At 48.8% G+C, this 14,161-nt stretch overlaps 1 protein-coding gene across 1 annotated transcript in view; it reads left to right on the top strand.

Moving 5' to 3' along the window:
• The first annotated feature begins 1,761 nt into the window (after positions 1-1,761).
• The window catches only part of Drgx (dorsal root ganglia homeobox), a 30,440-nt gene continuing 18,040 nt past the window's right edge, over positions 1,762-14,161 (top strand). Inside the window, exons 1-5 of the mRNA XM_004658041.2 lie at positions 1,762-1,795; positions 5,848-5,945; positions 6,969-7,070; positions 9,922-10,100; positions 10,191-10,303. Coding sequence (XP_004658098.1) covers positions 1,762-1,795; positions 5,848-5,945; positions 6,969-7,070; positions 9,922-10,100; positions 10,191-10,303 — 526 coding nt within the window. The remainder of the gene's footprint in view (positions 1,796-5,847; positions 5,946-6,968; positions 7,071-9,921; positions 10,101-10,190; positions 10,304-14,161) is intronic.

Here is a 14,161-nt window from a genome sequence, read left to right as displayed (position 1 = left end):
GTCTTTAAGATCGAGGCTGAGTCCCCCCGGCCTCCCCCCCACCCCCGGCTAGGACCCGACCCACCGCTTCGCCAAGGCTCCTAAACGCAGTATTAGAATGTTTATAAAATATTCAATTTATGCAGTCTGTCCAAGAAGCCATCGTCCCAAAATAAAATCGGCAGTCTAGACGGAACACAGACACCAGAACTTAGCAACAGTTGTCTGACTTGCATCTTCTGATGTATCGTGAGTGGGTCATAATACCAACTTTATTTTCAGTGGTGCATAAATTAATTACACGCATTTAATAACCAAAATATCATTATATTCCCCCTTTAATATCATAAAGGCTTTCCGCCAGGGAAGCACTTAATAGTGCAGGGGGCCGTAACGGGCTATTATCCTGGTGTAATGCTATTACAGAACCAATTATGCGCCATTAGACTTGCTTTTTTTTGCAGTTTATGTGATTTGATCCAATCCCGCGCCCCTGACTTGAAAATTTCAGCCCGGTACTTTAGAGTTTAATTTTCACCCAGGCAGAGAGAAGGGCGGTCTCTCTCCGCTGAGTGTCTGCCTCGGATGCATTTTAAAAGTGATTGCGAAGGGTCCCACCGCATATCATTTGCACGGAGAAGCGACCATAAATTCAGGGACCCCTTGCTGAGAACAAAATCAAACTTTCCTTTTGTACGACCCGCTTGGAAGGGGAAGCCGTGCGCAAAGCGTCCCCCCACCAAAACCCATCCGGGGCGGTGGCGACAATTAGCAGCGCTTTGTCAGTTTGCAGCCGGGGAGTTACTAGGCCTCTGACAAGGGCGAGCCCAAACCCAGTCTCTCCCGGAGAAAAGAAGGTTTGAGTCTTAGGGGACCGGGGTTGGGGTTGTTGGGTCGAGCGTTTGGAACATAACCTATTTTTTTTGGAGGGGGGTGGGCGGGATGTTGGTGCCAGTCGTTTTTGTTTTTGTTTTTCTTCTTAAAAGAAACATAGAAAAAGATTCCTGATGTTTGCTGAGAAATGACGGATTTTTTTTTTTTTTTTTACACCACGTGGGCCATTTGTAAGGCCCAATAGACCTATCCAAGTTACTCGCTGTAGACAGCGCTGGAAATAATCAGATTAAGGCCAATTATGCGTGAGATTATAAAGGCGAGTGCTGAGCGGCGGCGCGCGCTGTAGACAGACAGCAAGACATCTGGCCACTTCCCCGAGTCACTTCTCTGGTCCTGCGGGCGCCAGCAGCGCGGAGCCCCGCCCGCCGCCAGCCGAGCCCCGCGTGCGGACCAGAGGCGGTCACTGCCGGCGGAGGTAGGCAGGGTTCCCGACCTGCTCCCCCACCCCGGGTTCCCTGCACTGGGCCTCGGGGCTCTTCCCTGGCCGGAGCCGCGGCGCGCGCAGATGGTCTTGCGCGCTTGCCGGACCCTGCTGCAAGGCTGACGGCGGGGAGCCCCCAACCCCAACCCCATGAGAACCGGGACGAGGACCGTACTGGCTTGCTGTTGGGGTCCAGGGAAGGGTGCTGTGGTCCAGGAGCAGGACCTACCCAAAGGTCTGCCCGCAAGGTTCCGGCTGGCGAGCAGAGGTGCCCCCAGTGGGCCGAGGGCTTTGGGAAGGGCTCTCTAGGAGGGGAGCTCCCCGAACACCCCCAGGGCCAGCCCCGGAGCGCAGGCTGCAGACTTAAGACTCCACTGTTTTGCTTTGCAGCCAGGCCCGGAGCTCCGCACACCCTGCGGCCACCCGCCCCGGTTCAGCCGTCCAGGCCCATCCAACCGTCGGCGATGTTTTATTTCCACTGTCCGCCACAGCTAGAGGGTGAGTAAGCGCCGCGTCCCCACCCCCCTTGGGCAGCCTGGCGAAGCCGGAGCCAGCCAGAGAGAGGAGAGGAGACAGGACCCGGGTGGCAGCGGGGCTGACCGGTGTTGGGGTGTCCTGTCCCGCGAGGGGGCAGCCGCCTGGCGGTGAATAGGGGAGCCCTTAACAACCCCCCTCCCCACACCCAGCTCCATCCCTGGGCCTCGTGCCACCTGCCTCCCCACCTCCTTCCCTGCCTCGGTCGGGGCCGCCCCGGGGCTACGCGTGCCTGGGAGGCTGCGGGTCTTCCCAGCACAGATGCTGGTGTCACGCCACTAATCTGGGCTCCTCCGCCCAGGGGGCCAGCATCAATCTTTCACGGTGTTTTGCTAACATCCCAGAAAGCCAAAGCGATAGTTGGCCCGCTGTGCCCTGGGCCCCACCAGAAGCCAGGCAGGACTGTTCGCTGGGTTGCTCTCACTGGGGTGTTAGCAAGACTGCTCCGGGCCTGCAGATCTGGGCAACTAAATGTCACCTTCTGACTCCCAGTGTTGTGCCTAGAGCCAGGCTCCCTGGCTAGTAGCCTGCCCACCATCTGCCTCCAGTGCAATGGCATAGTAGCTAGCCGCTCCTCAGTGACTGGCTAAGTTGCCTACCCCAAATACCCCACATCCATGGGGCCAGGGGCTGCTTTTCGAAGATCTCTCCAAATCTTTGAAGATCTCCAATCTCAGACATTTCCCTTCGGGTTCCCTGGATCTCTGAGTTGGGTCTCTGCTCCCACTTGTTCAGTGGAGCTAGTATCTTTGGGTGTCCCCAGCCAGAGCCTAGGGACCCAAGGGTGTGAACTCCCTGGGGTTAGTAATATCTTTCTGGTAGACATGTAGCCCCACACTCTGACTTGACCAGAGGTCCTGGGATATTAGGACTTTTTGTAGCCTTGGAAGAGACACCGGGACTGGCCTTTACTCCTTTGGTTAATTCTTGCCCTGAGACAATTTTGGAGGCCAAGAGACTACAGAGGCATGGGGCAGGACAGACAGCAGAGGATGCTTGTCCATGTCGCTCCAGATTGCCTTGAGCAGTAGCTCTGTCTTAGGCAGAATTTAGGGATGTTTGCTTTCATTTTTCCTTGAAAGCTCTTGAGAGTCCAGAAGGATATTCTTGAGGAGCCTTGATTCCCACTGGTGCTATTGGAGTTTCTAAAAACGGGGAAGGCCACTCACATGCCTGCTTTCAGTACCTAACACCCCAAGACCCAGGCAGGGCAGGCTTTATGGAAGGTCAGCCAAGGTCCTGACCCTATCCTAGGACTGGAGGGGACCCTCCACCTGAGTGATGGGTGCAGGTCCCTGTGCTGCTGAGTTCTGGCATCTGGATGATGGGCAGTTGCCAGCCTTGGCTTTTGGTAGGAGGTTTGGGCATTTAGTCAGCTAGTGAACATTCTGGAAAACCCTATTTTTTTTTGCAGGGCCGGGTGCAGGGGCACAGAAGGGACTTTGTGGCCCCAGCTCTCTGTGTTGGTTTCTGTTCTCTGTCTCAGAAGCCTCACGCTTGCTGCCTGCAACCTGGCCATGTCCCACCTTGACACTGACTCTGACTGATAGGTGGAGTAAAGGAGAGGGGGCTTCACGAACCTTCCTTCCCTTTGTAAATGTGCTTGTGTGCCAGCTTTTCAGGAAGAGGAGTTAATGTTTAGGTTAGTCAGGGTGGAGGAGGTCCACTGCAACTGGAGAAGCTGGAAACAAACTTGGAACATAACATTTTATTATGACCTTCCAGATTTGTAATTTTAAAAAATTAACCTAAAGAGGTCTATGGAGAGAAAGCAAAGCAGGAGTCATAACCTCACTTCTCTGTTTTTTTTTTGTGGGGGTTTGTATTAAATGAAGAAGTAGCACGTGGATGTAGAAGTTGGTTAGAACAGGAAACTTGACTTTGACAAGTGCGGTTCTCCTCCACATCTCTCCCTAAAGGCATCTACTGCTGTGGGTTTCTCATGAGTCCTTCAAGAACACACACGTTTCCCTTCATTCTGTCTTTCCCTCTACACTGATTACACTGTCCTTACATTGAGGTTTTCACTGTCACGTTATCCAGTATCCTCTTACTTCATAAAGGTATCTTGGAGATTTGTCCATATCCATGTATGCATGTCTGCTTATTTTCTTTTAGACAGCTGTGTAGTATTCCATAATTTTTTTTTTCAGAAAATGTCTACAGATGGCTGCTTTGTCTGCTTGTTGTTTCATTTTTTTCAACTACAGGGTTTCCAGGAACAGTCTTCCCCCTCTATTTTGGCACACTTTATAAGCATACTCATAGATTAAAAACCTGTAAGTGCACTTACATTTTTGATGGTTACTGTTAAATTGCCTTCTAATAAGTCTGCACCAATTGATACACGTATAAATGATAAATGAGTATGTGCAATTTATTACTACTTATCTGTACTGGGTATTATTATACACCTTTTTTTGCCAACAGAGTGAAAATAATATTTCATTGTTCTGTTGTATTCTGTTTAAGTAGTTACAAGGCTTAGCATTTGCCTACCATTACTACCGTTCTATTTATTTTTAAGTAAAACGCCTGTTCTCGTCTTTTATTTTCCCCTATTGGATTGGCAATCTTTTATTCTTAATAATATGATGAAGTTACCTTTTCAAGATTCAATTTCATATGCAGCATTTTACTTAATGATAACACACACACACACACACACACACACACACAAAGTGTTAAGTCTGAAGACTGGGGAAGGTTGTGACTGGAGACCTCCAGAGACCACATTCCACCCTGACCAGTCACGTGAGACAGTTTGGCTTTTGACAAAGTGATTGAAATAAGGTTGTTTTGAGACCTTGGGCTGGAGATAATATTGGTAACTAGGATTTTGGAGTAGAATGGGATTTGAACAGGAAGACGGAGAAAGTTTTAGCAGTGGGGGCAGTATTTTGACAAGACATGGGGCCTTAGAGGATAAATTAGAACTCAGAGGGGATCCTTGTAGGCGAGAGAGTTTGCAAAAGCTCAAAAGGACTTGGCCTCCTAAGGCTGGGTCCTCCTGAGTGCTGTTGTCTGGACACTGTGGCCAGCTGGCAACTGACGCTGAACCTGTGGCCATTCGGACTTCGTTCATGGCAGGTACAGTGTTCAATGGTTAATGGAAACTCGCTCATTTGTTTTCCTAAGAAGCCATTGCGGACTATCAAGTAAATAGTGCACATTTGGAAAATGATCCAAATGCACGTTTGGGGCCAGATACCGTTCTGGCTTTATTGGAAGCATTACCGGCTGTTAGCAAGGACAATGTCTTTCTCTCCTAGGGAAATGGGAACAGCGACTGTTGTTGTAGGTCTGGCCAGCTAGTGGGGGTGCCCTTTGAGAGTGGCCCTGACAGGTCTGCTTGGCATTCAAGGCAGTTACTATTTGTGCAGGCCTTTTGTTAATTCATGTCTATAGAACAGACCCACTATGGTGCCGATGAGCTGTGACCAACGGGAATTAATATCCATTTATAAACTTCTTACCTCTTTGAGTTCTGCACTTCTAGGAGGAAAGTGGTATGAAGAGCAGGTTTTTTTTCCCCCTTCCCAACTTTCACAGCCTTTAACCCTTGCTAGTTATAGAATCAGGGGAGGTAAACTGACAGGTGAGCCAAGGGAGACTTCAGACTTCTTTGGAGGCTCTGAGGTAGGAAGTGAGGGTGCAGGGTACAGAGGAGCAGCCAGGAGCCAGAGGGCAGAATAGGACTGTACCCCAACTACTGACCCCTCCAGGCTCAGACTTTCACAAGGAAGTTGATGCTTGTCTTGGGGATTAAGGTCTCCATTGCTCTCTGCAGCAGGGACGGCTGCTCATAAAGTCAAAGGTCTCTCCAGAGAGACAGAGTAAGAGACAGTGGAGATGAAGGGTCTAATTAAGAGAAGCAGAGAGAAGCACTGGGACAGATAGACTTACTGTGGAGCGTGGTTCTGTGTCCTGTGAGTGAGTGTGCCAAGGGGACCGCTGTGATGGGGTGGGTCTGAGGAGGCTCTCCTGCTCACACTGACACAGTTCGCTCCCAGTAGGCACTGCCCCCTTTGGCAACCACTCTACGGGGGATTTCGATGATGGGTTTCTGCGCAGAAAACAGCGTCGGAACCGGACGACCTTCACTCTTCAGCAGGTAACAACGGTCCCCTTCTAAGAGTCAGAGACTTCCTGCTTCCTCTAAAGTGAGAGATGACCAAGTCCTCTTTGTCTTTCAAAATGAAGCCAACTAATCATATTAACTTTCTTCATGTTAGTTTTTAATTAAAAAAAAAACAACTTTTTTGAAGTAGGGTCTCATTCTAGTCCAGGCGGACCTGGAACTCACTATTTAGTCCCAGGCTAGCCTTGAACTCATGGCAATCCTCCCATCTCTGCCTGGTCATTAAAGGCATGAGCCGCCATGCTAGGCTTTTCTGATTTTATTTTATTTTATTTTATTTCATTTTATTTTATTTTATTTTATTTCTGAGTCTGTCTAGGGAGAGTACACTTGGCTTTGGTCTTGTAATCCTAAATAAAGAGGTAGCTATGAACTTTCCCATTTTCCTTAGTGTGAGGGTCTAGGACACCCATCCACACCATTAGTATGCAGGTTACCATGAGTATGCATTTTGATCCCCTAAATAGATAGTGGGAAATCTGGGACCCATGAGGCTGACTCATCATAGATAGTGTTGGTGACCTGTGACTGGAAAGGTTACAACCAGAATTATGCACCACATTTCCTGGAGCTCAGTGTCCCTAACATCAGTTCCTGTCCTACTTGTGAGCAAACTGGAACAGTTGGGAAGGTGACCCACAGACCCCTATAAGCTCTTTGTGGGAGAAGCTGCATAAATCACTCTTCTGTTCACAGGCCACTCTTTGATTCTTTTCTTATATTCCTATAACAAAACTTAAATGTGAATGTATCAAAAACATTTAAACCTCTCTTATTTCTGTTTCTTGGGGGAGGAGCACTGAGGTTAGTAGGAAGTCAGCTGGGATTCAGTTGTCATTCAGTGGGATCCTTTCAAACACTTCTCCATCTCCTTCCTCAGTTTGCTCCAGGAATCAGCTTCCTAGATACTCCTGGCAGCTCTGAAGTATGCATGCTTCCCCTCGCCTAGTCACAGCCTCTGTCTCACCAGTATTTTTTTCTTTCCCCTTTTACTAGCTGGAAGCTCTTGAGGCAGTCTTTGCCCAAACACACTACCCGGATGTCTTCACCAGAGAAGAGCTAGCCATGAAAATAAACCTTACCGAAGCCAGAGTGCAGGTAAACCTTTTTAATTATTTAACTCTCTCATATTAAAACTGGAAAACTTTTTTTTTTTTTGACATCATGACTGCAGAGTGCACATTTGGCCAAAGAAAGCAAATGAAGACTATCTGTCATTTTCATGATGCACTTTAATAACATCAACATAATGTGGAATATTAGATTAGGTTGATTAATCGGTCATTCATAATTAACTAGTGATAATGTTCTACACTAATTTGTCCGCGTCTCTAAGGTACTAAATTACATCAATGCACATCCATTTCCTTGCTTTGGAAAAAAAAAAAAAAAAAAGCTGAGCTGCTGTTCTCCAAGCTGATCTGACCACTCTGGGGTGAGGCCGGTCAATTGCAGAGAACCGCCTTTTCAGATGGGAAGCAGGGTTGGACGTGCTTTCCAGAAATTGCATCATGTCCAACTTTTCCCTTGCACATGGACTCTTTCAGCAAAGTGGACCTGAAGAACACGTGCAATTTAAAAATCTTTAAATGGCAGAAGAGGTGGGCACTGCCCGCATGGCTGTCCCTAAGCAGGAGTTCTTTCTCAAAGCTATTCAGTGACTATGTTTAAGTGCTCAGACCTGCAGAGCCCAGCAGATGTGCCCGGACGCGTGAGGAGCAGATTCACAGCGCCGCCTCTCCGGGCGAGCTATTCTTCGAGCACAATTATATATTCATTTTATTTATGGGGTTTCCTCCATGCTGTTTCTGTTCCTTTTTTATGGAGGGGCTTGGGGTTAAGACTATGCAAAGATCTAATTGTAGGAAATATAATAGTTTGCTTTTGGTTCCCCTGGGTCATGTTAGTATCTCTTAAAAACCAATGGCTGAAGAGAGATAATGGAATTCTGAGCAGTAAATTGGGGGTTGTAAACAAATTATTTCCCCTATAATCAGATTATGTGATCCTGATTATTAAATCTGAACATGAATCATTGGTCATATGCGGGCAAATTAAACTGATTATTATTTGGAAATGAAAATCTTCTTTGGCCCGGATACCGTCTATGGTTTCTTTTTTTAATGCCAGCTTGCCAATAGCTGCCTAAAGACTGAACTGCAAATTGAGATAAATGACACAATTACCGAGCATTCAGAAGTGAAGATCATAACTTCTCCCTGAAAGGTGCAAGGGTAAGATAGGGGTGGTGACAATTAAAGCCGAGAATTGTTGTCCAGGCTGTTGTTGGCTATTCTGTAGGCAGACAATGGCTGTTGGTGCGTTTGTTTAGCCAGCTTCCATGTGGGGACAGGAGCTTCGGTGGCGGGAAGGGAGATGTGTTTACATTTATACCCCTTGCTCATTCAAATATGATTAATGTTCTATAAAGCAGGGTCTTAATCGAAGCTGATGTTGTCAAACAATAACTAAATAGGGAAATAAACGACTCCATCATGATCTTTCCTCAGAAGCAGGCGAACTGTCAGTGCAAAGTCATTAAAATATGATAATGAAAAATAGCTCAATTAAATGTTGTTATAGCTGTGACCTTCATTCAATTAAGACACAAGAAAGTGTCTGCATTTTGCTTTGCGTTTAACCACCCTAAATTTAGAATATAGATAAAATCATTATTCAATGGTTGCTGATATGTGCAATTAAAAGCCAACCCGATTAAAAAAAAAAGAGAGAAAAAAACCTAGTTAAAAGAGAATGAAAATTAAGAGATGGGGTGGGCAGGCAGAGGGCTTAGCCTCGCAGACCCAGGCTTTCTCTGGGGCCAGTATGCCGGGGCCGGGGGAGGCGGGCAGGTCGCCTCTGGGAAATGGAGGAAGGGAGGGAGGCCTAGCCAAGTCTGGTTTTAGTCAGGAGTTATCTCGCAGGAGAAAAGATAGGAAAGGAGGGAAGAAGAGAACAGAGCAGAGGAGACGCAGTTTTTCTGGATGGAGTACAGAGCAGTGTTTTTTTTTTTTTTTTTTTTTACAACCTCTGGAAGCACTTTGAGTAGGGATTTCTGAGCATCTATCAGGCAAACACAGTTTTGGTTTCTAAGACTTAAAAAAAAAAAAAAAAGGCAACAGCTTCTAATGAGATTAAGATTAGATACAAGCCTTCTCTTGACCCGAGGATGCTAGAGATGGGGACAGAAGCCAGTGCTCACCAACTGACCATGCCAGACACTGTGCCCAATGTATGCCGGTCTTCCTAACAATGCTTTGGGGGTGGTGACATTGCCCTCTTACCCCCGAAACTATGGATCATGATCCTGTCCTGAGCCAAGCCAATGCCCTTCCTATATGGGTCTGTCATTTGCCACCCGGTTGACTTTGGGCATGCTGGTGACCCACTCTGTCTGGGATCTAGCAGTAGTGTGACTGCACATCTCTTAAGGTTGCCTGGATTCTCAGCCACGCTTGTTCAAGGTCCAGAGTTCTAAATCATGGCTGACTCTGGGGTCAAGTTTCTCATAGATGCGCTGGGCAGCTAGTCATGAACCTGTGCTATGTATAGAGCTGATTTAGGATGGAGCCCAGGTGTGAGCCTGTTGGAAGATGGAGCGTCTTTCTGATGAGCAGCCCTGGGGCAGTGTTTCACAAGCTGCTTTGATGATGAAACCTTTCACATTAAATGAATGTACTCACGGGGAACTCAGCACCGAGAACATCAGCGAGGCACACTTTCCCCTCCTAAGGGCGATGCGCTGCGTTCTCCTAATTCTGTACCTTTCGTTGAAACGTGCCTGTCGTTGGTGGCTACACTGATCAGGTTGTCTGTGGGCCTAAACTTCTGGTCAGCTATGGTACTCATGATGGGTGCCTGGCTTGCTTCTCCTATCTGAGTTTCTGCCTCCTGTGTGTGTGTGTGTGTGTGTGTGTGTGTGTGTGTGTGTGTGTGTGATGGGACTTAGGTTTGGTTCCAGAACCGAAGAGCCAAATGGAGGAAAACAGAGAGAGGAGCCTCTGACCAGGAGCCAGGGGCCAAGGAACCTATAGCAGAGGCGACACCACCGCCGGTGAGGAACATCAATTCTCCATCCCCAGGGGACCAGGCCCGCGGCAAGAAGGAGGTGCTGGAGGCTCAGCAGAGGTAAGGCCAGGTGAACCTGGGCCTGGGGACGTCTCAGGAAACTCTCTGTAGGCACAGGCAAGAGCTCAATGGAATATTCTGTCTCTGCAGCCTGGGACGAACGGTGGGCCCCGCGGGACCTTTCTTCCCCTCCTGCTTGCCGGGGACACTCCTGAACACAGCCACATACGCCCAGGCCCTGTCACATGTGGCCTCTCTGAAAGGTGAGTTTCACTCAGCTGGAAGGCCCAGAGGGTAGGGAAAGTGGAGACTGTCGGATTGGCCTGCTGTCTCCGCCGGGGTACCTCTGTTCTTCTTGTCCCTCACCGTCACCATTTCTGCTCTTGCTGTCCTGTTTGATTTCTAACGGTGGTCTGAGAATGTAGGGGCATGGTGTGGTTAAATACCATCCCACCCAACAGAGTGCTTTTCCTAGAGGCACGGCTTCAAGAGGGGCCTCTCCCCCACCCCCATCCCCAGGTCATGGTTTAAGGTGCTAACTTGGGGCTCATGGGGAGGCCTGAGGACTTGTGTCTGTCCGTGCAGCTTGTTTACTGGTCTTCTCCAGAGACTGCTGGTTTCAGGGGCTTGTTTTACAGGAAGGGTGAAAAGCAACAGGACTCTTGTTCCAGTGAGAGGAACCCCGTAGGGCTGCTCCTTGGGGCTTTCTAAGGCACCTTCTCTGGATATAAGGGTCCGCCAGTGTCTCTCAGTTCCAGGTCACGAGCACGCTTATGCAGCGGTCAGTCTGGACAGAAGTGCTGGTCAGGACCAGGGCTGGGCGGCAGAGTGGGTATGAGAGAGGTGCATGTGAGGCCGGTCTCTCACAAGTAGTCTGCGATGTGGAAATGGAGGGTTTTTTTCCCCCCTGATAACAGGTAATAGGACAGGTCCAGAAGGAGTCCTCTGCTTGTCCTGTGCTAAGGTCTGGGTAACCTTGGTCCCCAGGGGTTCCCTCTGCAGCACACGGGTCAGAAGCATACGCACACATGAAGGTGCATCACAGGGTGTGGCAAACTGTGTTACAAATGTGGAAGTGAAGGAAGATGTGAGGGTCTCCCTGGAGAGTTCCCTGGAAGGAGGAGAGGGCACGTTAGACTTAGGAATTGGCATGTGCCAGGCATACCAGGGGCTTCTGAGCGGCCGGACCGCAGGGCTAATCCTCTTGCTCAGCTGGCTGATGCTTCCTTTCAGCCTCTACTAAGCTCAGGCATATTCACAAGTCACACTGCAGGGTCAGCATCCCTAATTCAAAACTCAGATACAAAATCTGAAACTGTATGAATGCAGGCATGATCCAAGTGGAAAATTTCCCACCTGACTTCACACGACAGGTTGTAGCCAAAATGCAGATACGCTAGAAATATTGTGGCACGTTACCTTCCATCCGAGTGTATGCATAGGAAATCTAAATAAACTTTGTGTTTAGACTTGGACTGTAAGCCAGTGACATCTCGTTAACGTAGCTGCAGGAATTCCTCATATCTGAAAGGATCCAAAACCAAAAGCATTTTTGGCCTTAGGCTTTTCAAGACAGGGGCTGTGTGTCCTGCATGGAGGTAGGGGTGGCCAATTCACAAGTCTCTGGTGTTATCTAAGGGGCTGGTCCTGTCAAAGGAACAGTCCGTATCTGTGTATCCATTGTTAGTCTTGTGCTGGCCAGTTCAGCAGAGTAGACACCACTGATAAACTTGTCCCACGTCAGCCCTTTAAGGAAGCAGGAAGTGACTTGCATGTCCCTTGTCTCTAGCAGCTCTTGGGGTATCTCTGGAGAGAGAGAGAGGAAGATCCTGCACTAGCTGAGAAGGCAGACAAGCCGAGCTTCATGGCAGGCAGGGTGAGAGAGGCCAAGGGCAGCCAGTGAGCAGGAATCCAAGCTGAGGAATTGTGTGGAATTCAAAAAAAATTTTATTTATTTATTTATATTTTTTTGAGAGAGAGCGAGAATGGCATGTCAGAGCCTCAGCCACTGCAATCGAACTCCAGGCACTTGTGCCACTTAGTGGGAGGCACGTGCGACCTTGCGCTTGCCTCACCTTTGTAAGTCTGGCTTACATGGGATCTGGAGAGTCAACCGTGGGTCCTTAGGCTTCGCGGGCAAGTGCCTCAACCGCTAAGCCCATCTCTCCAGCCCTTTGTGTGGAATTTTGTACTAGGGTACAAGGCAGGCCTGGTGGAGGGGCTGCTACTGAATTGGGCCAGCTGGTTACACACATCTGTTCCTCTCTTCTCCTCTTCCTCTGTTCTCCCTTCTTCTCCTTCCCTAAACCCCTCCTGGCTGGGCTGTACACCCACAGAGGCTGACTTGTCCCTGCTGTGTTGGGAATCGACCTTCCCTTCGATGCTACTTTGCTGTGCTTTCCAGAAGGTGCACGGCCCTGCGGAGATGGCAGGAATCATGGCATGTTCACAAGACTCTGGCATATCTTTGTGTGTGGCTGGGGCTGTGCTTGGACAGCCTGTAGTAGCCTCGTGATGCACTCTTCCTGACATACATGTGTCTGTGTGTGTTGGTGGTGGTGGGGTGGCAAAGAGATTGGGAGACAAGGCCTGTGTCTGTGGGCTGTATAGGTACGGTCTGACTACGCAGGTACAAGTGAGCTCTTGCTTACATTTCTGGAAACACAGGGAAGTTAGACTTATCAGTCACTTTCCTGATTTTGAGAGAAGCATGACTAGAAGGCATAGTTCTCTACTTATCAGAAACAGTGCTGTGAAGACATGATCTGGAGGGACTCGGATTTGGGTTGGGCAGAGGTGGGGCTTGGACAGTGGAGGACTTGGAGGCTTTGCCCAGCCTACCAAAGGCCAGTGGTCACTCAGACTTGCTGACTGTGGCCAAGCAGTCAGGAGGCAGAGGTAGGAGGGCCACCCTGAGACTACATAGTGAATTCCAGGTCAGCCCGGGCTAGTATAAGCTGACAAAACAAAGGCTTTGTGCTCGCCCCCATGCCTGGCAGTCTTCCTGGGATTGGGTAGCCCTGGCTTGGAGACGACAAATACTCTAGGGTAGGCTGCCAAGTTCTGCCCTACATCTAGCGTAACTCTGGGTCTTGCTCTCCTATGACTGAGAATCCAAGCTGAGGGTGTTTATGTTGCAAAAAGCCCCTGACACATGGGGCCAGATGCCAGGCTCTGTCCTCCCACTGAGCGTACAAATCACCCTAACTAGAAGTGTTACCTACCCTAAACAAGTGCTAACTGGCCAAAAGGGCATGCGCACAGTTATATAGCCACGGGCAAGGTTGGGTGTCCCTGGTCTTTGGTTCTAAGCACTGTCCTGATGGGTGTGAAATCCCCGGCTTGTAAACATCGAGGGCGTCTCCAGCAGTGTTTGTGGGCTCAAGCCTGGGACTTGATGAGTTTGTTGAGTTCTTGTAGAGGTCCTTGAAGTCTTGTGGTTCTGTAAGTTTGTTTTAGGGTCACATGCTTAGAAATCCAGAAAACCAGAATGCTCTTGGAGTGAATATAGATGTTCCTTGTTATGTACGGAGACTGGGCTCCAGGTTGACTACAGATATCAAAATTCAGGGCTGGAGAGATGGCTTAGCGGTTAAGCGCTTGCCTGTGAAGCCTAAGGACCCCGGTTCGAGGCTCGGTTCCCCAGGTCCCACATTAGCCAGATGCACAAGGGGGCGCACGCGTCTGGAGTTCGTTTGCAGAGGCTGGAAGCCCTGGCGCACCCATTCTCTCTCTCTCTCCCTCTATCTGTCTTTCTCTCTGTGTCTGTCGCTCTCAAATAAATAAATTAAAAAAAAAAAAAAAACCTCATCAGATATCAAAATTCACAGATGTCCAAGGCCTTTACATAATGTGGTGTGGTGTTTCGGTACCTTCTAGTATACTTTAATCACCTCTAGGTCACTTACATACGATATCCAGTACAATGTAAATGTATGTGAAGGGTTGTTACTCTGTATTACTTAAGGGACAAGTAACAAGAAAAAAAAAATCAGTGCATGTTCAGAGCATGCAATTTCTGCGGAACATGCAGTTTTCTTTTGCCCATGCTTTTAACTTGTCTCTCGGTGACTGTGGGTGTAGAACTCACGGGTCTAAGAGGGTGGGCTGCGCTGGCTGTC

The sequence above is a fragment of the Jaculus jaculus genome, chromosome 18 (genome assembly GCF_020740685.1).
Source record: "Jaculus jaculus isolate mJacJac1 chromosome 18, mJacJac1.mat.Y.cur, whole genome shotgun sequence".
Taxonomy (NCBI): domain Eukaryota; kingdom Metazoa; phylum Chordata; class Mammalia; order Rodentia; family Dipodidae; genus Jaculus; species Jaculus jaculus.
This window is presented reverse-complemented; position numbering and strand designations above follow the sequence as displayed.